General features: G+C 49.4%; 1 protein-coding gene across 1 annotated transcript; it reads right to left on the bottom strand.

The window, feature by feature from the left end:
* Nucleotides 1-801: 801 nt before the first annotated feature.
* LOC102567935 (zinc finger protein 84) lies at nucleotides 802-22,765 on the bottom strand. Its single transcript, XM_059714944.1, has 8 exons — nucleotides 22,183-22,765; nucleotides 20,168-20,294; nucleotides 19,648-19,764; nucleotides 17,186-19,016; nucleotides 16,832-16,898; nucleotides 8,709-8,835; nucleotides 8,246-8,362; nucleotides 802-7,667 (listed from the first exon to the last, which is right to left on the bottom strand). The coding sequence occupies exons 1-8, from the start codon at nucleotides 22,267-22,269 to the stop codon at nucleotides 6,091-6,093; spliced, it is 4,050 nt and encodes a 1,349-aa protein (XP_059570927.1). The 5' UTR covers nucleotides 22,270-22,765; the 3' UTR covers nucleotides 802-6,090.
* Between the last annotated feature and the right edge of the window lie 1,552 nt (nucleotides 22,766-24,317).

Genomic DNA, 24,317 nt, shown 5'->3' with positions numbered 1-24,317 from the left:
TGGCCCATATATGAACTGCTCATCCCCTTGCTACCAAGCATTATATTCCTTGTCTCTCTGTAATTAATGCAGCTTGATTAAAATTCTCTTCAGGTATTGCCTTTTTGCTTATCAAATAAATGTCTCATTTCCCTGTTTTCTTTCTAATTCCCAAATGTTGGCAGCAAATTTACTCATGGTTTTGACATCAGCAAGGCCCTGGTTTGATGCTGTCCCACTCAATACAAATCCTGGCCCAACTAGCTCAGTTGGTAGAGCATAAGACTTTTAACTTCAGGGTTGTGGGTTTGAGCCCCATGTTGGGCATGTGGTACCTTTATTTCTGGCTGGGGTCATCTGACCCCAGCACTCATTCCTGCCTAGAGAAGGGGGTCAGACTCAATGATGTTGAGGTCCCTTCCAACCCTAGCATCTATGAATGTTAGGCAAAGAGGAAATCAGCACGTTTTACTTTTATTCTATTGATAGCCAACCCCCCAGCTACTCAGGAAAATGATAGAATAAGGCTGGAAGGGACCTTAAATAGTCAACTAGTCCAAACCCCTGCATCTCAGCAGGCTACCAGGGATTACTTTCTCTGGAACCATATTATACTGTTGACTCATATTCAACTCATGATTCACTATCACCCTCAGATCTTTTTCTTACCCAAGTGCTCCATTTGGTACTTGTACATCTGATTGTTTCTTCCCAAGTGTAGTACTCTGTACTTCACTAAATAGTCTCCGAATCAAGGTTCTTCCCTTATCATTTCCAGAACTCAAGAATTTAGTAAATAATAGGATGCTGCTGAGACAAGAGTTTCACAACCACCCTTTTATTAGGAATGTACTAGGAAATACAGAAACCATTCAAGGTGAACAGATAATCTAGAAGCTAATACACTGAGTAGATGGTCTGAGAAGGTTTTAAGGTATTTGTACTTACTGTATACCCACACATCATCTATCATTTTAAAGCTTAGTGTTGATTTGCACAAGATTCAGAAGTTATGAAAAAGTCTGGAAAAATGTGAGAAATGGATTTAAAAAGCAGACAGAAAATGCATTAGGTAACACAGGACAAGCACACCTGCTACCTACAAACTCTTAAGCAAGCTGGCAAGCAGTGCTGGGCTTCAGTCTCTGTGAGACTTCATGGGAAGCAGATCTCTGCCTGATCATCACCTGACACAATAACACCACCTACTTAGAACAAGTTTTGTGTACATGCCTTTAAAACTATTTAATTGCAATTTCTTTGCTTTTTTGTCTTGTTTTTTTTTTACTTTTTAGCAATTTCAGCTGTAAGTAACTGCTCATGATACTTTATTTTTGTTTCTAAGCTACAAGGAACTCAACTTGCTACATATTTAACATTTTTAAACATACTATATTATTCCTGCTGTGTATGGCTAAAATATTAAAACAAGAAATCAAAGCCAGGAAGTCTGCTGGCAGGGTGTCTACCATCCCACAGATAGCAAATGCTAACAGGTCACCACAGAAGTCATCAATACAGAAAGCTGTTGCTGAATATTATGAAAATGAAGAAATGGCATGATGAATTGTGCCCTGTGAATAGAACCGGTATCATGTAAGGATGCTCTTCACTGATGTTTAGATGATATAACAATTGCACAATAAAATTATGGCCAGAAATTTATGCAAGTTAAATTTATGCAAGTTAAATTTTATGCATAAAATTATGGAAGTCTCTCTGAGATCTATGCTTCAGCCTGCATTGAGTGTCACTGTAGTTGACATCGGTGATATGTTTTCAGCTGAAAATACCCGTATTACTAGTGCTAAATTGGCATTTTCACTCATACCACTGGGCTTTATAGAAGATAAGATGAAGCACAGCAGTCTGAGCAAGTCCAAAACCATTTTAAACCACTTCTGTGTTCCAGCTCCACTGGGCCTGCTAAGCAACTGAGCCCTGAGGTGGGGCTGGAAGAGGGAGATGCTGCCTAGGAGGCTATGCCATCAGATAGTAGAAAAACAGAAAAGATTTAAAAGTGCTCAAACTGCAGACAGTGAAGCCAGAAGTCTACACTCCCAGTCTTCTCTGCTCTAGTCCCCCAGGGTTGACAGCAGGACCCAGGTGTCCTGCATCCCCCACCCGCCTGCTCCAACAATTCAACCAAGCAGCCTTGTCAGAACAGTGCAAGCTGACCTACACCCCCCTACTTTTCTGCAGAATTTTGACCCTATATCAGTAACTGACTCATAAGCCTCCCCAGACCTCCACTGATGTCTGATAAACTGAGCACTGTACTTAGCATTCTGGGAGTGCAAGGACACATACCAGGAAATAGCAAAAATCTGCAGGGACAAAATCAGGAAAGCAAAGATAAAGAATGGGCTGTACCTGACAAAGGAGGTTAAGGACAAGAAGAAGAGGTTCCAGAAGTATGCTGGCCAGAAAAGAAGGACCAAGGAAGCTGCAGGTCCTCTGATAACAAACCAGGGGGAACTCCTAACTGAAGATACAGAGAAGAAAGACCTACTCAACAGCTACTTTGCCTCAGTCTTCACAAAAGAATAAGCTTCCAGACACCAAATAGGGATCATCTGGATAAGGAAGGGGAAAATTGAGGGAGAAGATTCACAGAAGTTTAGGGCTGGAAGGGGCCTCATGAGATCATCGGGTCCAGCCCCCCTGCTCTGGGCAGGAGAGACTGCTGGGGTCAAATAACCCCAGCAAGGTGTGCATCCAGTCTCTTTTTGAAGATCTCCAGGGTAGGTGCCTGCACCACCCCCACTGGGAGTCTATTCCAGTCTGGCCACACAAACTGTAAAGAAGTTTTTCCTTATATACAGCCTGAAACCTTCTTCTAGTTTATGACTGTTGCTTCTGGCATTCCTCTGGGGCGCTTTAGTGAACACTTGTTTGCCTAGCCCCTGCCACCCAATCCCCCCCAAAGTCTTCTCTTTTCTAGGCTGAATGGTCCCATATCTGTCAGCCTTTGCTTGTACGGCTTGCTCTTCAGCCTCTAATCACAAGTGGCTCTTCTCTGGACCCTCTCAAGCTTCTCCACATTCTTCTTGAAGTGCGGCACCCAGAACTGGACGCAGTACTCCAGCTGCGGCCTCACCAAAGCTGAGTACAGCGGGAGAATAACTTCCTTAGTTTTGCTTGAGATGCATCAGTTGATGCATGACTGTGTATTGTTTGCTCTGCTAATTGTAACATCACACTAGTGGCTCATATTCATTTTATGGTCAATTATGACCCCCAGGTGCCTTTTGGACGTGGTGCTAGCTAGTGTAGCACCACTGAACCCGTAAGTTTGTTGTGGATTTTTCCTCCCCAGATGGAGCACTTTACACTTCTGTGTTGAACAGCATCTGGCTCTGGTCCACCCATCTAGATCCGCCTGGATCGGTGAACTTTGCCAGTGTGCTTTTCACCCCCACCTCCAAATCATTGATGTAGATGTTGAAAAGCACTGGTCCAAATACTGAACCCTGGGGGACCCCGCTGGCTACCTTCCACCAGGTCAACGCAGATCCAGCTATTAGTACTCTCTGGGTCCAACCCCACAGCTTGTTTCTCTCATCTGATCATTGAATTGTTGAGCCCATAGTCCCCTTGTTTTACCTTGAGAGCCCCATGGGACACCAAGTCAAAGGCCTTCTTAAAGTCCAAGTAAATGACGTTGACCTCATCTCCCTTAAGATAAAAAAGATGGGCAGAGATTTTTTGTTGGGTCTGAATGAATTCAATTCCTCAGGGCCAGATGAGCATCATCCCAGAGTCCTGAAGGAACTGGCAGAGATCTCAGAACTCTTGGCAACGATCTCCATGAAGTTGGGGGAGATGGGGCAGGTACCAGGGGACTGGAAAGGGCCAATGTAGTGGCCCCCTTTAAAAAAGGTAAGGAGGACCTGGGGAACTACAAACCTGTTAGCTCACCTAAATACCTGGGAAATTACTGGAGCATATCCTAATGCAATTTGCAAGCATCTGGAGGAGGAAAGGCTGATCACAAGAAGCCAGAACAAATTTATAAAAAGCAAGTTGTGTCAGACAAACCTGATCTCCTTCTTTGACATAGTAACTGGTGGATGAAGGGAATGCTGCGGATATAGTGCATTTGGAATTCATCAAGGCTTTTGACAAGGTCCGGCAGGACCTCACGAATTGGAGAAACATGGGCTGGATAAAACTACTACAAGGTGGATAGATATCTGGATCAGTAGCCATTAACAAAGGGTAATTATTAACAGGTCCATGTCAGAATGGCAGGAGGTTTTGAGTAGAGTCCTACAGGGGTCTGCCCTGGGTCCAATGCTATTCAATGTGTTTATTAATATTTTGGAAGCTGGCATAGAAATCATCTTGAGCAAGTTTGTGGATGACAAAACCAGGAAGGATTGTGAACATATTGGAGGATGTGAGTGCAATTCAGAAGGATCTTGGCAGGACTGGAAAGTTGGGTTAGGACTAACAGGATTAAGTTCAATGCAGACAAATGTAAGGTGTTGCACCTCAGCAGGATTAATCAAAAAGACCAACACAAAATGGGGGACACCTGGCTGGATGGCAGCTCTATGGAAAAGGACTTGGGAGTCTTGGTAGACCACAGACTCATCATGAGTCTGCAGGGTAATACAGTCACACAAAATACTAATGCAGTTTTGGGCTGCATCATTAGAAGCATTAGGTGCAAGGCAAGACACAGGAGGTGATAGTGCCTCTACTCGGCCCTGGTTAGGCCTCAGCTGGAGTACTGTGTGCAGTTCTGGGCTCCACATTTTAAAAAAGACATGGAGAAGTTAGAGAGGGTCCAGAGGCAGGGAACAAAGATGATCAAGAGCTTGGAAGGCAAATCATAAGGAGAGGCTGAAGGAGCTAGGCACATTCAGCTTGTGGAAATGATGCTTAAGAGGGGATATGATAGCAGTCTTAAGATACTTAAAGGGCTGCCATAAAGAGGGAAAGAACCTTTTCTCCCTTGCTAAAGGGAGGAGGACATGGACCAGTGGCTTGAAGTTGCAGCAAAGTAAATTTAGATCGGATAGCCAAAAAACCTTCTTCACTGTTAGAGCAGTGAGGCAGAGAAACAGACTGCCTAGCGAAGTTGTAGACTCTCCATCACTGAAGGTGATCAAGAAGAGGTTCAACAGTCACTGGTTGGGGATAATATAGGTATAGCTATGCCTATTTTCTACCATGGGTATTTCCCATGATTCTGAGCTTTGCTGGGTGCTCTGATCCCCCCACGCCCCACATCCTATTAAATGCGTGAGTGATTTTAAGCCTCCCCAGAGGCTTTGGGTGTTGGCAACAGCTAAGGTTGAAGACTTCAGCTGGGGTGTGTTGATTTTCCTGCTATGAGCAAAGCCAGAGGTTCCTGGGTAGAGGGTCTTGCCCCTCCGCTCAGGTTCAAACTGATCATTGTATTTGGGGTCAGGAAGGAATTTCACCCCATGGTCAGTTTGGTATGGATTGTGGGAGTTTTTGCTCTCTTCTGTGGTGGAGGGCATGATGTTCTATCAGGGACCTCTCGAGCATTTATTGACATTTTATAGAAACAGGACATTGGCTGCTGTGGTTCCCCTGCTTTACCTGTGGCAGGTTAGGGTGCTAGGTCTATGCTGTGTCAGGGTTGAGGGCAGTCTGCTGTCGAGTTTATGTGATGATTGTACAGGATGGTTTGGACAGGGAGAAGCCAGTCTCAGGCAGGTGGTTGGACTAGATGGCCTATGGAGGTCCCTTCCAGCCCTACTTCTCTATGACTATGAACTCTTGGATTCACATACCCTGGGGAGAAGGGCGGGAGGAAGGAGCAGAAAGGGGTAAGGAGGGGCCATGTGTACAGAGTCACTGTCTCTGTCATTTCAGAACAGCTGCTTTCATTGCCAGTTGGTACTTCCCTGAAGAACATTCAATGGCCACACATTTTGAGAGGCTTTGGGAGCTACAGGGACCACTTAGAGACCAAATGCAAGGTGGTATTTTTATCTCTATTTGAAACCCTCCATCTACTCAGTATCCACTCTTCCTTCCTCCCTTAGCCACAGCCCTCCACCTCCTTCTCAAATTACTGTGCTGTAGGAGGGCACAGACTCATTGCTCCACAGAGAGAGTTCCTGCTGCCTTCTACCCTGCGTGGAGCTTCTGGTGGGATGTTAGGGAGCCCTTTGCCACGTAGGTCTTCCCACAGACAGTACACATGTAGGGCCCATCTCCTGTGTGAATGCTCTCATGTAAAACGAGGGCTGAGCGTTTACTGAAGCTCTTCCCACACTCAGGGCATCTGTAGGGTCTCTCATGGATCCCCTGGTGTCTGATGAGGTAGGATCGCTGACTGAAGCTCTTCCCACAGGCTGAACACGTGTATGGTTTCTCGTCTGTATGGATTCTCTGATGTATAACAAGGTAGGATCTCTCACTGAAGCTCTTCCCACACTCTGGGCATGTGTATGGTTTATCTCCCGTGTGAATTTTCTGATGGGAAACCAGTCCTGAGCTCCGCTTGAAGCTCTTCCCACAGTCAGGACAGCTGTAGGGTTTCTCCCCTGTGTGGCTTTTCTGATGGTCATTCAAGTTCCACCTGTGGCTGAAACCCCTTCCACAGTCAGGACATTTGTAGGGCCACAAACCTGTATGGACTCTCTGGTGGGAAATCAGGGCAGAACGCTGCTTAAAGTCCTTCCCACAATCAGGACATTTGTAGGGCCTCTCCCCCGTGTGGACTCTCCGGTGGACACTCAGCTGCACGCGCTCCTTGAAGCCCTTCCCGCAGTCGGGGCATTTGTGGGGCCTCTCCCCTGTGTGGACTCTCCGGTGTGAACTGAGGCTCGAGTACTGTTTGAAGCCTATCCCACAGACAGGGCATTTGTAGGGCTTCTCCCCCGTGTGGATTCTCTGGTGGCAAACCAGGATTGAGTTGTTATTGAAGCCCTTCCCACAGTCAGCACATTTGTAGGGCCTCTCCCCCGTGTGGACTCTCCTGTGTGAACGGAGATGCACGCTCTGCGTGAAGCCCATTCCACAGTCAGGGCAACTGTAGGGCTTTTCCCCTGTGTGGACTCTCTGGTGGCGAATCAGGTCCCAACGATGCTTGAAACCCTTCCCGCAGTCAGGACAGTTGTAGGGCCTCTCCCCAGTGTGGACTTTCTGGTGTGTAACGAGGGACGAGCTGCCCATGAAGCTCATTCCGCACTCCAGGCAGCGGTAGGGCCTCTCCCCTGTATGGACCCTCTGGTGTTTGCGGAGATTTGAAGTCCGGCTGAAGCCCTTGCCACAGTCAGGGCACTTATAGGGTCTCTCTCCTGCCTGGATGCGCTGGCGGATGCTAAGGCCCGACTTCTTCTTTAAGCTCCTCTCACAGGTGAGGCCAGGGTACAGGTTGTCTTCCATGTGGATGAATGGGTGGATGATGAGGTAGCTCCCCTGCTGGACTGGGGTTTCATTCAGGTGCTCCTGATTCCCCGTTGGGTGAGTGTCATCAGCCAGTGTGATCCTTGGGCAGTTTTCCAGCAGCCTTTCTGCCCCACATAACCTCTCACATTCTTTTTTCTGCTTGGTGTATAGAGATGTGTCCCCCCTGAATTCCTCCCAGAGTGTGGTGTAGGGTTCCCCCGGCTGCAGATCTCCCTTCTGAGGACTCTCTTCCATGCTCTCATTCACCATCCCATCCCCTACTGAGACAGGAAATGAATCCAGATGGATGCCTGTGCCAGGGAGAGAGGAAACTTCAAAAAGGGACACAGGGGGGGAAATAATAATAAAAGACGCTTGCAGATAGCTGTGAGGGTGTCTAAACAGCCCTTCTGCATCCCAGAGAATAGGAGGCAATTTCTGCCTCTACACTTGCTCACAGCACTGAGGAAGAAGGCACTTCTGCTTGGTCCCAGTCAGGGCAGAAGGGAAACCATGAGTGATATCTGCCACCTGCAGCGGGTTGGAGTGCTGTTGTAGCTGTGATGGTCCAGAAAACACGCAAGAAGCAAGGGGATTTTGTCTGCTGTCTTCTTTGGACCAACTTTATGACTGGGAGAAATGCTAGACAAGTTTCAGGCACCTAAAGAAAGGCACTCTGTACTTCAAAGTTTGTCTAACATCTCTCCCAACTATATAATGGGTTTTCAAGAAAAAGATATCATCAAAACCTGCCTTGCTTCTCACAAAAAGATCTGGCACAGACCAGAGAAAATCTTAAGCCAGGTGAGATGAAGCACAACTCATGGAAAGAAAAGTAGTTGTTTAAGCCAATAATGGATGTCAGCCATCTGTTTAACCAGTTCCTCACCTGTGCAGGTGTTCCTTGGGATTTCCCATTCCTTTGAGTCCTGGAGATCTGTGACCCACAGCTCTTCCCCCTGTTCCAGCCAGGAGATCAAGTTGGTATTGGGAACTGGGAATCCTGCTGCGGTGAAAGAAAGCAGGTCAGACCAGGACTTTACTGTTGTGATTGCCTCACATGGAGACAGCACAAATATGCCGACTTTCTAGGCCTAGAGCCTGTTGTGGGACACAAGATGTAACATCTTGGCTGAAGTGCATTTTTATGCACAGGTGCACAAGCAGGGACATACAGCACAGTGTAGAGGCTCTGAATGGGGCCCAGATCAGCTCATCCACTGTGTCTGAACAGAATGTGGTGGGAACAGATTTATCACATGCAACCTTCAGCTCACGGGGCTGATCCCTCTGAAATGCTGCACCACAGAGATCCCACCACTTCTAATACCCCAGCTGGCAAGAATCCTTACCCAATGAGGTCACAGCCTCATAGTTCTCCAGCATGACATCCCTGTAGAGGGCTCTCTGACTGGGGTCCAGCAGAGCCCATTGCTCCTTGGTGAAATACACAGCCACCTCCTCGAAGGAGACGCACATCTGGGGATAAAAACAGAGTTTCCCCACTCAGTACCTGCTGTCCCATCCACAATCCCATCACCACAGTCACAGGGAAGTTGGGAATAGCCTTCTCTTTCCAGAGCCCAGGAACTCCTGGGGAGTTGCAGCATTTTTTAAAGCTTTCCTTAACAACAAACTTGTTCTATGGTGAAATTTTGATGTCAGAATATGTTGATTCTGGGACTTGACTTGGTGTTTGTAGAACTCACCCATCTCACAAGGACTAGTGCAGAACTCTATTTTGGCATCGCTGGCATCTCACTTTCTTGTAAAGGAACTGCCCTTTTTCAGTAGGACCACCATTCTGGCACGTGGAAACGAGACTGTCCTTACTAAAGAGGGCAACTAGCCACCATTATTTTTTAGGAGACTGAAGGTAAGCTCTCCTAAGGGAATAAAGCTGTGGCTCTGCAGTTCAAAGATATTATAAGAAATTGTGGGCTACCAGTGGAGCTATATGGAGCTGAAAAGGCAATGGGAGATGTCTGGCATTTAGGAAAAGGCCAAGGGGTAGAGGAAAATAAGGAGTCCAAAGCCTTTTGGGGCAGCAGATGCACAAGCTCAGAAACTATAAGAGGAACAAAAGACGAACCTACAGGAAGGTTGGAAGAAGAGACTGTGTGACAGACAGAAGAAGTCATACATATACAGGAAGGGTTGAATAGGAAAAGAGCAGCAACCCCCTTCCAGCAGGAGGAAGTCAGAGCCAAGTCTCCCTGGGGGCAAGCATCAGACAAACCACATTTGCATGTGAGCGCTGGTTCAGGTGATGCACACATATGCATCACATAGAACACAACAACACAACATACATTTTTCTTTAGTTAAAGAGAAATGAGATACTTCACTAATGTGCTAGGGAGCTAGTACTATATTACTCAGTCTAATAACAAAGCAAAAACATATATGACTATTGGAATATGCACTGATTTCTAGATATGTAATGTTTACAAAAGCACAACTAAGCAAAATACAGTCAAAAGATATTATGGCATTAGTCCTGTAGTTAAATGTACGTCTCTCATTCAGATTCATAAAACAAAATCTACCCGTCCTGAGTGTCTTGAGAGTGAGTGCCTCCAGTGCTTCACTGTCAGTCATCTCTACCACTGCCCTTTTCCAATGTTACTAGTGTATTTGTTATTATAGTAAAAATATAAAAATATGTTTTTTACTATTCACTGAGGAAAATTTGATGCCAGGTATCCTGCCATCACCACAGACTGCTGCTTTTGGATGATGGACACATCTAAGTGGCTATGCAATACCTGATGCCCATCTTCTCTGGGTTGACTTCACATCTATCTATCTATCTTTGAAGTCAACCCAGAGAAGTTGGGCATGCGGTATTGCATAGCCACTTTGATGTGTCCATCATCGTATTGATGGTCTATCTTTGACTCAGCCTGAATCAGCAGATACACAGGACCAGCTGGTTTGACTGGGATTGGATCACAGCATGAATCTAGAGCAAAGCTTGAACCAGGGTTGTCCAGGTGGTTCGCCGGCTGCACGTGGCCCATGAGGGGTTAGGCTGCAGCCCCTGGGCTCCTGCTCCCCCACATTGCTCTGGCTGCAACAACATCCAGTCTCCAGGGCTGGGCCCCGCTTCCTGCCACTGCTCAAGCAGGCAGCGCAGCGAGGCGTGGGGAGCTGGGGTGAACCAGGGGCAGTGCCTGCACACGGTGCAGCAGTGCGTGTGTGGCGGGTCTCATACGACATGGCATCAGGAGGGCACGCAGCCCGAGGGGGGCTCACTCCCGTGAACACACAGCCTGCACTGAAGCTGGGCCCGGGCGAGTTTGACGGCCCTGCTTTAACACACCTGCCTGGATGCGTCGTGAGACGCCGCCACCCCGCCTAAGCTTTGGTACGTGATAGCAACGCTGGCAGCCGCGCGTGGCAAGTGGGCAACTCCCGACAGCCGTGTGTGAGCAAGAACGGCCGCGGGGACGCGGGTTTCTGACGGGACGTTGACGAGGGAGGGAGGGAGGGAGGGAGGCGCGGCGCCCACGACTGCGCCCGGGCCCGGGACCAACGCGGGAGCGGCGCTGCGACCTGCTCCGCGCCCAGGGCTTGAGCCCGGTGCCCAAAGCAGGATCTCCCCGCGATTCACGGGAGATCGCACCCGCCCCAACAGGACGCTGCCAGCCGTCGGGGGAGGCCCTTTCTCGGGACTCGGCGGCGCTGACTGACCTGCAACGAGTCCTCCCCAGACATCTCCGCTGCTTTCCCGCCGCGCCCGGGCCGGGCCGGGCCGGCCTGTCAGGCAGGGAAGGGGCTTGGCTCCGTCTCCCCCGGGGCCGCTCCGCTGCGCACACGGCCCGCCCGCATGGCCCGGCCCGGCCCGGCCCGCACCACCCTGCCGCAGCAGCAGCCCCGGCCCGGACCCCCGGCAGCGCCGCTCCTTCCGCTTCCGCCTCCCCGGCCCCTTCCTGCGCCGCCGCGGCGCCCGGTTTCGTTCGGCAGCCGGGCGGGGGGGACACGACAGGTTACGACTGGCTGCTGTCCTGAGACCGCAGTGGTTTTTTTTCTATACATCAGCACGGATATGAAAAATCACCCACGCCTTTTCTGTATTCTCTCCTTACAATAAATATTGCTGTAAAAAGATCAAGACGCACACATTTCCCTCTCCGTTTAAAAATGGTCCGACACTTGCTTAGCTTTGGGGGGAAGTGGCATCCGGACTCATTTCTCCTTGGTGAGGGATTATGTTGTTTTCCTTAATACTCCATCCTGCTTAGGACTCGCATGGTTTCTAAGTAAAACTGACACATGCACTGTGTAAATGACAGGCACCACGTTTGAGGGGTGCAGGTTGTAGCCGTGTTGGTCTCGGGGCACAGGCAGACAGGTCCTTTGGGGAAATCCAATATCTTGGATTAGATCAACTCGAATAGTTGGGAAAGTTCTTGTTCGCAAGCTTTCGGGTACAAACCCTTGACCGGGCTGAGGAAGCATCTGCAGTAAAGCAGCCCGAGGACAGTACACAAAGCAAGGCCACTCCATCCAGGACAAGCACAGACCGTCTGCACATCCCTCCTTGGCCTGACAAAGGGTGTTTGTACCCAAAAGCTTGCAAAGAAGACTTTTTCCAACTATCTGAATTCGTTTAATAAAAGGTATTGGATTTACACAAAACTTTGTATGCACCACAGTTTGGCATTTTCTAGCTTTCAGATGCGAACAGAAGAAAAGATCCTTATATTTCCTTGTCTCTCTCTAGATACTGGAACTTAATTAAAATTCACCTCAGGTATTGCTCTTTCTTCTGAATTATCAGACAAAAAGTCTCATGTTCCCTGTTCTCCCCCTATTTCCTAAACGCTGGCATCAAATCTGCTCAGTGTTTTAACATAAGCATTGTCCTGATTTCCTAGTGTCCAGGTCAAAGTCAGACAAAGAGGAAATCAGCAATTTTTGTTAGTTTTATTTTATTGATATAAATGCCCCTGAAAAGATGTTCTTCCTCCTTTTAAGCGTCAGATACTGATGTAAAATCTACCCCAAATTTGCCCAAATTAGTTCATTTTCCATGTAATTCCCAAATAAGTTATTAAAAATTAGTAGGGAAGGTACCAATGATCAGGAACCTGAAACAGGCCATTAAAAATTAGCAAAGGATCTACATTTTCAAACTCAATGTTAGCAAATAAAAACATGGGGTCCTGGACTACTATCAGAGGACTGACACAAACGCTCATTGGATAAATGACAGAAAGGCTTTATTTACTACAAGTATTCAAGGTTAAATGAGCCCAAATCAAAGTCCAATAATGAGCTATAAGGTGATGATTTCTCACCAAACAGGCGACAAAAAGGCCATCTGTTTCTCTTCAACTTCTCGGGTAAGCTGTGTGCAGCAATAGTTGGTGTCAGAGAGATTTCTCACTCGAAGCATGCCCTGTTAACTCTTCCACGTCTTTCTTATATCTTAATCCAGCATCTTCAAAGCATTCTTGTAGTTGTGTAAATCAAGAGAGAGTCCCAAGCACTAATCAACAGGAAAACCCTGTTAATCAAACTTCTCATTACTGGTTATCAGCAAGTTCCAATTTGAACTTTGTTTCTCAGTGACAAGAGGTTATCCATTTCTACTACGTTTGGAACGTATCAAGAAACTGATTAACAACCAGGAAAAACACAAGTTTTGGGGAGTGTCCTTGGAAGACCAAGGGAACTGCTAGGCAAAACAAGGTAAATCAGGAGGAAACAGCAAAACAAAAGTAAATCAGGAGGAGACATTTATCACATATGGAGAATGACTCTTCCTGCACATAACATGAGTTCATTGCAAAAGAAATATTTACCATACTAATTAATCCAGGATAGACATTTCACACGGTTACATACCAGACAACCAGGAGCCTCCTTAAAATCATCATGAGTATAGTAATACAAGCTGGAACTGATACCTCATTATTTCTTCCCAGATGGCCTAGCCATGAATTCACATCCTCTTGCACTATGTAGTTAGCATCAGTATTTTGTATTTTAACTTTTGTGGGTAGGCCACAGTTTAGCATGCATTTCAGAGTCATCATTCGAGGCAGCCCGTTAGGTTCAAGGTACCCACTGAAAATGTCACCTCTTAACTTTCATTCATTTCTTGACTACAGTAAAAACAATAGAGCCAATTCTTCTATTGCAAAGAACTCACAAAGACCCAACAGGGGAGCATGGTTTTGACGCTGTGGATTCCACTCAGTACCATTGGATTATTTCAATGAAAAATTAATTAAAGCTGTGCAGAGCACTTATATTTGCAATACTTTATCATACTCACACTGCCAAGAAATTTGGGCATCTGTTATAACTGGAGAGAGGCATTTTCCAGTATCGGCCGAAGTTGTGACCTCTGAGGTGTTTGTTCCTTAGCCAGCCTTCCAGGTAGTGCACTTCTCTTGATGGAGGGCAGCTTTCATGCTAGTATTCTACCCCTGCAGCACATTTTAATTAGTTTTATTTTATTTGTATTCAATCCCCAGATGATACACCCCTTGATAGTCTCAGCATACAATGGGTGATGTATGTTGAATGAAGAGAAAAGAAACAATTGTCTTGGATTTGAGTAACTATGGCAGAACTGCTCTGAGCACACCCCGGTGTTAAAATGGAGGGGGGGCAGGATTACAGAGGCTCTTCCGTGTTTCAGTCCCTTAGCCTAGCGGTTAGGGCATTTGGAGAGTAGTCGGGAGATGTAGGGTTCCCAGGGGGCCTGAATGTGCAAGCTAAGAGTGCTCTAACCACCAGGGTATGGGCTACACCTTGGCCGGACTCCTATTGAAGCCTACCCATTACAACTTGCATTCACTAGTCATCATGGGAAGAGATCAGCAGGGAAGATTGCTTAGAAGAATTTTTCCAACTATTTGCGTTGGTCTAATAAAAGAAATCAGATTCACCCAAAGAACCTTGTCTATGTGCTTAGACCAACACAGTTATAAACGTACACTCCTGTTTGCATATAAGGGTGGCAGAACAACGCAAGCCTTTATTACTGGCTTTTCAAGTAGATCTAGATTCACATCCTCTCAGCAGCTCCTGCTGTCCATGGTTCTTTTCCCACTCAATGCCTCACCTCTCTTACCTCTGGTTTGTTAATTTTACCATTGCCTCTTCCCAAATCACTATCTCGCTCACACTGGGTGACTCCTTTAGCTTATTACTTTGTTTTCACAGGCATTCTACACGTTCCACCATCTCCTACAATCATGAAGCCTCTGAAGCCCCAGAGCCAGGAGCAAGCCTTGTCCAAGACAATACCCTAGAACTCTTATATATCGACACTGAAATGTCTTGGTTGTTTCACACTGGAACAAATATATATTGACTGTTATCTGGTGGCTGCGCTGTGTCACTCCCTCCTAGAATGGGTTCAGGGCAGGGGATGGGGTTTTGATGACCCCTTCAACAGGGCCAGAGCCTGGGAGAGAGAAAAGGGTAACAGAATATTGGGAAAAGAGGATTCATCACCCAAGCAGGGATCTAATTATCATGGCCAAAAGCCAGGGTACCATAGAAGCCACCAGGAAACTAGAACGATGGGAAGTGAATGCTTGGGATAGGTCTGGCCAGGCTGTGGCAAGCCCTAATGGCCAAACTTATCCTCCCCCTCACTCCAGCTCTTTGGTGTACTCCCTTTTGCTGTCTTGCCTGCTACATTTTATCATATATGGAGCCTGCCCCAGAGCCCTGGATTGATCCTGGTGATGCTGCCTGTAGGTTCCCTTCCCTTCCCTTCCCTTTCTTTACTGGATCCCGAGTCCTCTTTGCCACCAGACCCTCCATTCGCTGACAAGTTTCTTTTACTGGCTGCCTTGCATTTTTATGTCTTACTGGTATCAGACTTGCCCTCTAGGCACTGATCCTGGCTCTCCAAGCCTTACTGCCTTGCAGCACTAATTGTGACCCTCTTAGTTCTAACTGTGCCTTAAGGGTCCTAATCATGGCCTCCAGCCTCCCCCACAGTCATGTCCGTGCCTCACAGACCTTACTCTAGATTAGTTTGTCTGCCCAGCATCAGCCCTCTCAGCCTCAGCCTCTTAGGGAAGTCACCTTATTTTAAGTCTACTTAGTTCATGTGTACACACTCTGTAATACTTGGCATTGTCCCTGTATCACCTCCTCCCAGGACCAACCACTCCACCTGTGAGTGACACATAACACTTACACCCAGTCTGGGTTCTGTCCTGTGTTTTATTTCTGAGGTTGCTTGTCCCCTGCACTGACTCGGTGAGTAGACTCATAACCTTAGATGGGTTTGGAGGGGAGCACGTGAAGGAGAAAATGGACCCAATGTAAGGTTCCTCACTCATCATTATCAGAACTCAAGAACATAGAAGATATTAGGATACTGCCCAGACAGCAGTTTCACAACTGCCATTTTATTAGGAACATACAGGGATAAATAGAAACCATTCTAGGTAAAAAAAAATCTATACCCTAATACACTAAGGAGTAGATAGTCTCAGAAGGTTTTAAGGTATTTGCGTTTACTATATACCCACACATTATTTATCATTTTAAAGTTTATAGGGTATAGATTTGCATACATTCAAAAACTGGGAAAAGCTCTGGAAAAACATGAGAAATTAATTTAAAAAGCAGCCACAGAAAAAGTATTAGGTAACATGTCATGCGCACCTGCCACCTACAAACTCTTAAGTAAGCTGGCAGACGGTGCTAGGCTTCAGTCCACTGTGATACTTCATGCGAAGCAAATCTCTGATTTTCACTTGACACACTATCACCACAAATTGTGTGCATGCCTTTAAACATAATTACTTGGCATTTCTTTGTTTTGTTTTTTTGTTTGTTTGTTTTACTTTTTAATAATTTAAGCCATATGTAACTTCTTAAGTGACTACATTCTAATTTCTAAGCTATAAAGGAACTCAAGTTACTATGTATCAATATTTAAAAAAACATCCTATATTATTCCTTCTTTGTGCATGTAAAATATTGAAATAGGAAATCAAAAGCAAAGCCTGCTAGCTGGATGTCCGCCATCCCACAGGCAATGAATCCTAACAGGATGCTGCAGAAGTCAGCAAAACAGGCAAGCTGTTGCTGAGTGTTATGAAAACAAAGAAATTGTCCAATGCACGACAAATCACATAGTGAGAACAGGAAGAACAGAGCAGGTAACATGAGGATGCTGTTCACGTGCATCCAGAAGATTAAGACCCCCACTTTTCTGCAGAATTTCTACCCAGTATTCTTCAATAATCAACTCCAGTGCCTCCCCTTGGATTTCCTGGATGCCCGGTACACTGAACATTGTGCTAAGCATCACGGGTGGTGTAGCTCTGTTCCTTCCTTCAGTACACTCGGTAAGTGAGCAGGATCCAAAAGGTTGCGAGATCTGAGGTTCCAGGGACTGTTACTGCAGGCAAGGAAGCAGCTCTGGGATTTGCAGACCCTGGGGGGAGTAGAGAGGGGTAATGAGGGGCCAGGTGTGCAGGGTTACTGTCTTGGATATCCTCTGGCATTTCACTGCCAAACTAGTATGGCCCCGCTGGTCCTTGGCTGCATTCCTGATGAACATTCAACGGCCACCTGCATTGAGGGGCTTTAGGAACTGCAGGGACCACTGAGACAAACTGCAAGGGGGCATTTTTATCTTTACCCTAAACTGCAAATTGTGTGTGGCATGGAAAGAAACGTCTCTCCCCATTCCACTCAGTACCCACTCCTCCCTCCTCCCTTGGCCACAACCCACCTCTACTTATCCCCTGCTGTTCCTACTCAGGTCACATGTATTTTTAGATGTAAGAGGGCAGAGACTCATTGCTCCACAGAGAGAGCGCCTGCTGCCTTCTACCCTGCGTGGAGCTTCTGGTGGGACGTTAGGGAGCCCTTTGCCCTGTAGCTTTTCCCACAGACAGTGCACTTGTAGGGCCTCTCTCCCGTATGTTTTCTTTCATGTACAATGAGGGCTGGGCGTTTACTGAAGCTTTTCCCACATTCAGGGCACTTGTAGGGTCTCTCGTGGATTCTCTGGTGTCTAATAAGGTAGGATTTTTGGCTGAAGCTCCTCCTACACACAGTGCATGCATATGGTTTATCTTCTGTGTGGATCCTCTGGTGCCTAATAAGGTACGATTTCTCAATGAAGCTCCTCCCACATACAGGGCACGCGTACGGTTTGTCTCCTATGTGAATTTTCCGGTGGGAAATCAGCCCCGAGCTCCACTTGAAGCTCTTCCCACACTCGGGACATCTGTAGGGTTTCTCCCCCGTATGGTTTTTCTGATGGTCATTCAGGTTTGATATCTGCCTGAAGCCCTTCCCACAGTCAGGGCACTTGTAGGGCTTCTCCCCAGTGTGGACTCTCCGGTGTGAGCTCAGGTTCGTCCTCTGTGTGAAACCCACACCACAGTCGGGGCATTTGTAAGGCCTCTCCCCCGTGTGGACTCTCTGGTGGGAAATGAGGACTGAGCGCTGCTTGAAAACCTTGCCGCAGTCGGGGCAGCAGTAGGGCCTCTCCCCCGTATGGACTCTTCGGTGGGAAATCAACTGTGAACGCTTCTTGAAGCTCTTCCTGCAATCAGGACAACAATAAGGTCTCTCCCCTGTGTGGACTCTCTGATGTGAACTAAGGGTTGACCTCTGGGTGAAGCTCTTCCCGCAGTCAGAGCACTGGTATGGCTTTTCCCCCGTGTGGACTCGCTGGTGGCAAATCAAGTCTGAGTTATGGTTGAATCCCTTCCCACAGTCAGGGCATTTGTAGGGCCTCTCTCCCGTGTGGACTCTCCGGTGTGAACTCAGGTGCACACTCTGCGTGAAGCCCATTCCACAATCAGGGCACTTGTAGGGCTTTTCCCCCGTGTGGACTCTGCGGTGGCGAATCAGATCTGAGCGATGGTTGAAGCCCTTCCCGCAGTCAGGGCACTTGTAAGGCCTCTCCCCAGTGTGAACTCTCCGGTGTGAAATGAGATGCGAGCTCTGCGTGAAGCCCATTCCACACTCAGGGCAACTGTAGGGCTTGTCCCCTGTGTGGACTCTCCAATGCAAAATAAGGGATGAGAACCTAGCAAAATCCTTCCCGCAATCAGGGCATTTGTAGGGCCTTTCACCTGTGTGGACTCTTCGGTGCAAAACAAGAGACCAGGACCTAGCAAAATCCTTCCCACACTCCAGGCAGCGGTAGGGCCTCTCCCCTGTGTGGATCCTCTGGTGTTTGCGGAGGTTCGAGTTCTGGCTGAAGCCCTTGCCACAGTCAGGGCACTTATAGGGTCTGTCTCCTACATGAATGCGTTGGTGGAGTGTGAGATCTGACTTCTGCTTGAAGGTCCTCCCACAGATGGGGCAGAGGTAGGGGTTCTCCCCTGTCTGGATGTGCTCGTGAATGATGAGGTAGGTTCCCGGCTTGACTGTGGTTTCATTCAGGTGCTCCTTATCCTCCCCTGGGCAAGTGTTGTCGGGCAGTGTGGTCCTTGGGGAGTTTCCCAGCTGCTTCTCTGCCCCACATAACCTTGCAAATGCTTCTTCCTTCTTGGGGTGTAGGGCTGTATCCCCTTGTAATTCCTCCAATAGTATGCTGTGGAGTTGCCCTGGCTGCAGGTCTCCCTTCTGAGGACCCTCTTCCATGCTGTTGCTCCCCACCCCATCCCCTGCTTGGATAGGGGAGCAGTCCAGGTAGACATCGTTCCCTGTGCCACAGAGAAAGGAAGCTTCAGAAAGGGGCATGGGGCCTAATAATAATAATAATAATAATAATGCCCCCCACCAATAATTACTAGGGTGGGCAAGAATCAGAAGCCAAGGGTTCCTCTCCGGTCTTTTTGCGTAACAGAAGGAAGAGGCAATTTCTGCCTTCACACCTGCTTGTAGTGCTGAGGGATGGGAGTGCTGCCTGGTCTCAAGTCAGGTTGGGAAGGAATTCATGAGTGACATCTGCCACCATGATGTAAGGAGGGTTGGAATGCTGTTGTAGCCATGATGGTCCAGAGAACAAGCAAGAAGCAAGAGTTTGTTTTTTCTTATGGTGATATCTTCTATTAGACAAACTGTATAGTTGGGAGAGAAGTTAGATAAGCTTTCAGACACACTGAGAAAGGCATTTTTGCCTGATTGTCTGACATCACTCCCAAATATACAGTGGGTTCAGGGAAAGAACCCCCTGCCCCCTTGCTTCTCACATAAGGATCTGACACAGGCCAGGAAAATCCTGACCCAGGTGAAGTAAGGCAGAACTGGGGGAAGCCAGAAGGCCCTGTTGGGATCTGCAGCTGTTTATGTCAGCAATGGATGTATTCAACATCTGTTTAACCAGTTCCTCACCTGTGGGGATGTTTTTTGGGATTTCCCATTCCTTTGAGTCCTGGAGGTCTGGGACCCACGGCTCTTCTCCCTGTTCCAGCTGGGAGATCAAGTTGGGTTTGGGAACTGGGAATCCTACTGTAGTGGAAGAAAGCAGGTCAGATCAGGACTTTATTGTTGTGATTGCCTCAAACCATTGGGGGGAGGGGGCCGGGAGGGGAGGGGGATGTCAGGAATCTGGCACAGTACAGGTATTCCAAGTGTTGTCAGTTTCTGGGAAGGGAACCAGTCATGGGAAGGGAGGAAGATGCAAAATCTTGGTCGAGGTGCATTTTTATACACAGGTGCACAGGCAGGGACATACAGCACAGCCTGGAGGCCCTGAATGAGGCATGGATTAGCCCATCCACTGTCTCTGAATGGACTGTGGAGGAAACTGTCATTAGTACATGGGTTCTTTAACTTGTGGTACTGATCCTTGGGAATCTTGCACCATAGAGATCCCACTGCTTCTAATAACCCAGCTGACAAGAATCCTTACCGAACGAGGTCACAGTCTCATAGTTTTCCAGCATGACGTCCCTGTAGAGGACTCTCTGACTGGGGTCCAGCAGAGCCCATTGCTCCTTGGTGAAATACACAGCCACCTCCTCAAAAATCACCGGCATCTGGGGAGGAAAAAAAAGAGTCCCCCATTCAAGTACAAACTGGCCCATCCACAATCCCACCATGTTCATCATAGGGAAGTCGAGAAAATCCTAGTTCAGGTGATGCACAAAGATATGTTCACTCTCAGTACTGGAGCCAGGCAGCTGCTCTTCCTGAAAGGGCTCATTCCAGAATCATGTCGCTATTTTACTGAAACAAACAGACAAACAACCAACCTGTAATGTTTAAGGCCATGTCCTGTCTCTTCAAATGGACTTGTGGTCTCTGAGTACTGTGGGCTAATAAGAAGGGTGTTTGTGCCCAAAAGCTTTCAAAGAACAATTTTGACAACTATTTAGTTGGTCTAATAAAAGAAAGTACATTTAACCAAAAAACCTCATGGGCTAATAACAGCTCTTTTTACTAGTGCATTCAGGGATCCACTACCTCACCAGGCATAAACTTCCTCCAAAAGGTTAGCTTAAGTCTAGAAGAGACAACGTGGTGAAGGTAAACTGCTTTTGTAGCCAATGACACAGTAGGGAGTCCTATGTCTATTATCCTCATGTCTAGCCAGCTTTGGCTCTCCAGCATAAATGCCCAGATATCCAGTGACAGCTGGGATGGTGAGGAGCAGACCACAGTGTGTGTCTAGAGCAAAGCTTGAACCCAGGGCTGTCAAACTGGTGGCACTCAGGCTCTACAGAGGTTAAGTTTCAGCCCCCGGGATCCTGGCCAGCCTCTGCTCCCCAAATTGTTCCAGCTGCAACAGCATTTGGAGTCTCCAGGCTGGGCTGGGCTTGTCCTCCCTTCTCTGGCCTTCACTTCTTGCCACTGTCAAGGGAGTGGCACAACATGGTGTGGGTCGCTGGGGCACTGTAGGAATGTGGTGCAGCAGTGGAGGGTTTCCAGGGCACTTCACTGTTGGACAGTCCTGCTTTAACCTAAGTTTCAGGCTGTGTAGTGAGCCACTGCCACTCCTCAACAGGTTGTTTGTTAAGTGACAGTGACTCTGAGAGCTGTATATAAATAAGGGTGGCTTTGGGGATTGGGATTGTTATCCTCTATTAAGGAAAGAAGCGTATGTAGTGTCAAGGAACTGTCCAAAGTGTCCTCAAACAGTTTGTGGGGCCTCCAGTAGCGCTGTGCTTGTGTTACGGAAGCTGCCAGTACCACTGTAAGCAGCTGTGTCTGTGTGTGGCAAGGCCTCGCAACTGCGTGTAACATCTGCAGTAATGCCAACTCTCATGAAACAGTCGCCAGACTCCCGATCTGCAAATCAAATTAACCCTAACTTGTGATCTCAGGATACAGCCCTCAAATCTCAGTATTTTCCTTCCTGTGCATGTAGAAAGCAGCCAGCTGGTAAGTCTGTGGAGGGGAAGGGGCTGTGGGGGGTCGTGCAGTGGGCAGCTCGTCCAAAGCGTGTGTGTGTGTGGGGGGGGGGAGGCAGGCTCCCCACTGCAGTGTGCATCTCTGGGGGAGGCATGTGCCCCCATGGGGCAGAGGCGGGCTGCCCGCTCCAGGCACAGGGCTCTGCACCCTGCTGCCTCTCCCCTGGGAGCTAAGCCGCACGATGCCATTGCCACCAGCCCTGCGGGCAAAGACAGCGGGGTGCAGAGCCCCGAGCCCACAGCGGGCAGCCCCCTCCACCCCGCCCCACGGGGGCACATGTGCATGCAGCTGCGGGGAGCCGTGCCTCAGGGCGACTTGCCCCCGGCCCGGGGCCCATTCACCCCCGCTCCTGCCCCGCTCCCTCCCGCACTGCCCCCACCTCTCCCCCCCACTCACAGCCGGGCGCTGTCCGCGTGTCCGTCCCCTGCTCGCCCCCAGCCCGGCTGCCGCCCGCGCTCCCGCCCCGCCCCGCCCCGCCCCGCCTGAGCCACACGCGCGCCCTCCCGAGTTCACCTCACGCTGTGTGCCCGGGGCGGAGGGGGGCGGGACTGGCAGCGCCGCCATCGGCGCCCTTACCCGAGCCGGCTCCTCCCGAGACATCTCCGCTGCCTCCCGGCCCGGCCCGGCCCCCCGCGCCTGTCAGGCAGGGAAGGGGCTTGGCTCCGTCTCCCCCGGGGCCGCCCCGCTGCGCGCGCGGCCCGCCTACATGGCCCGGCCTGCACCACCCTCCCGCAGCAGCAGCCCCGGCCCGGCCCGGCCTCCCCCCCGGACACCCTCCAGGTCCCGCCCGGCAGCGCCGCTCCTTCCGCTTCCTCCGCCGCCGCCGCCGCCACCGCCCCGGCCCCTTCCTGCCCCGCCGCGGCGCCCGGGGGTCGGGGTCGGGATCGGGATCGGGGTGGGAGTGCGTGGCACGGCACAGGGCGGGAGGGGCCGCCGGGCCACAGACCCGGCGCGACGCGCGGGTGGCGTGGGGTGGGGCCGAGCCCGTGAGGGCAGAGGCGGGCTGGGCTCCCGCCACGCGCGCGGTGCTGTTGTCGGAGCCCGTGGGCGGTGCGGGCTTGCGGGGCGCGCGGCCCCGGAGAGGCTCCTCCTGGGGAGCGAGCCTGGCCCCGGCCCGGGGGCGGGGCGGGGCGGGCCGGGCAGCGGCACCGAACTGAGTCGATGGCTGTGCTTGGGAGCAGGGAAACATTTCCTTTCTAAAAGACAAAACGACAGCAAAACCCAGATACCGACCTGACAGGGGAAACACCATGACCTCCAAGGTGGTCTTCCCAGGTGGCGGCAGGGATTAGGTGCCTTAATACCCAAGTTTCTCCATCGCATTTGAGAAGCGAATTGTACCCAGAGGGAGGTAATGCATAGTTAGCCTCCCACGTTCATTTCCAGTGGGAAGATCTCAGCCATACACCGACTTTGTGGAAACAGGAGACTTCTCCTTAGTTTGCTCCTACAGCCGCATGACTGAGGGCAGGAGAAACTCCGGGGCATCCAAGCCCCAAGCCTCAGGGGTTTGGGCCCGCACGTAGGATGCCCGCCAAAGGATTTGGAAGCACCTGAAGCCCCAGGCGGGGGTGGAGGATGCTTGCAGTTAGCAGGCCCACGTGTGGTTCTTGAATGACTCTCAGATTTGGAATTGATTGGGCTGATTTGACTCGGGACATAAAAAATGTTACTTAAAAAAAAAAAGGGGGTTATTGTATGCTGGCAGACATAACATTTGATACATCCATGATTCTGTTGCAGCTGGAGGAGGAGACCAAGCAGGTCTCGGCAGCAGTTCCCCTGTGTGAACTGCCATGCTTGGGCATGGTAAGCCATCCCATAGTGGGACAGGACTGGTGCAGACCCAGGATGACCACCACGGATGTCTGCAGTTCAGGGTGCAGAGAGCTCCTCTCCTCTCCCAGCCCTCCAAGCCCATTGACATAAAGGACCTTGCGCACAATGGTAGGCACCGGCAACTGGTGTCTCCTGAGTCTGGGGGGGCACCCACAGAAGCCACCAGTAGTGGCGGGGCCAGAGCTGGCGAGCATCTTCAGACACACTGTCTCAAATGCATCTCCCAGGGACAGCCCTGTTAGGGGGCACATGCTCCCGCTACATGTTGCCTCTGATGGTAGAAAGTGAGGCTGTGGAACTGGGATTCTCCTCAGGGTTCCTGAGCTCTGTGGGGAACCAGCCCTGGGACCATATAGCCCCAGCCAACAGCTGCAGGGGACTGTTAAAATGCTCCAGCTGTTGGCTTTGGTTTTTATTTCACAGCCTGTTGCTTCTCTACACAGTCCTGTAGGATCTCCAGATGTTGGAGAAGCAGCGACCTTTCAGATAAAAGCTACAGTAGACACTGGGTGCATCGACATGTGCACTTTACTGTGGAGCAGACTAATTAGCTCCACAGTAAAGTGTCACCATCTGTACGTGCACCGGTATTAGGGCACAGTAAATTAACTCCACTGTACAATAGTACCGTCAGGGATAGTACTATCTTATGCTGGAATACTTACCTGCACTGAAACTCATGCATAGATGGTGACGGGCTGGCTGGGACATGAGGGTGCTTAAGTGCAGGCGCTGCCTGCCACCTAACCCCACACGTTAGCACCCCTGTGCCCCAGCCAGCCCCTTTGCCACCTAACACTGCCACCTGG

This window comes from Alligator mississippiensis, chromosome 11 (assembly GCF_030867095.1).
Source record: "Alligator mississippiensis isolate rAllMis1 chromosome 11, rAllMis1, whole genome shotgun sequence".
In the NCBI taxonomy this organism is placed as follows: domain Eukaryota; kingdom Metazoa; phylum Chordata; order Crocodylia; family Alligatoridae; genus Alligator; species Alligator mississippiensis.
The sequence above is the reverse complement of the archived record's forward strand: the minus strand, read 5'-3'. Positions and strand labels throughout refer to the sequence as shown.

Coding starts and splice junctions, on each gene's coding strand:
- LOC102567935 (XM_059714944.1), bottom strand. CDS start 22,269: ATGTCTCGGGAGGAGCCGGCTCGGGTAAGGGCGCCGATGGCGGCGCTG. Junction 8,363..8,708: donor TGAGGCTGTGACCTCATTGG/GTAAGGATTCTT, acceptor CTTTCACCGCAG/CAGGATTCCCAGTTCCCAAT. Junction 7,668..8,245: donor CCCAAGGAACACCTGCACAG/GTGAGGAACTGG, acceptor TCCCTGGCACAG/GCATCCATCTGGATTCATTT.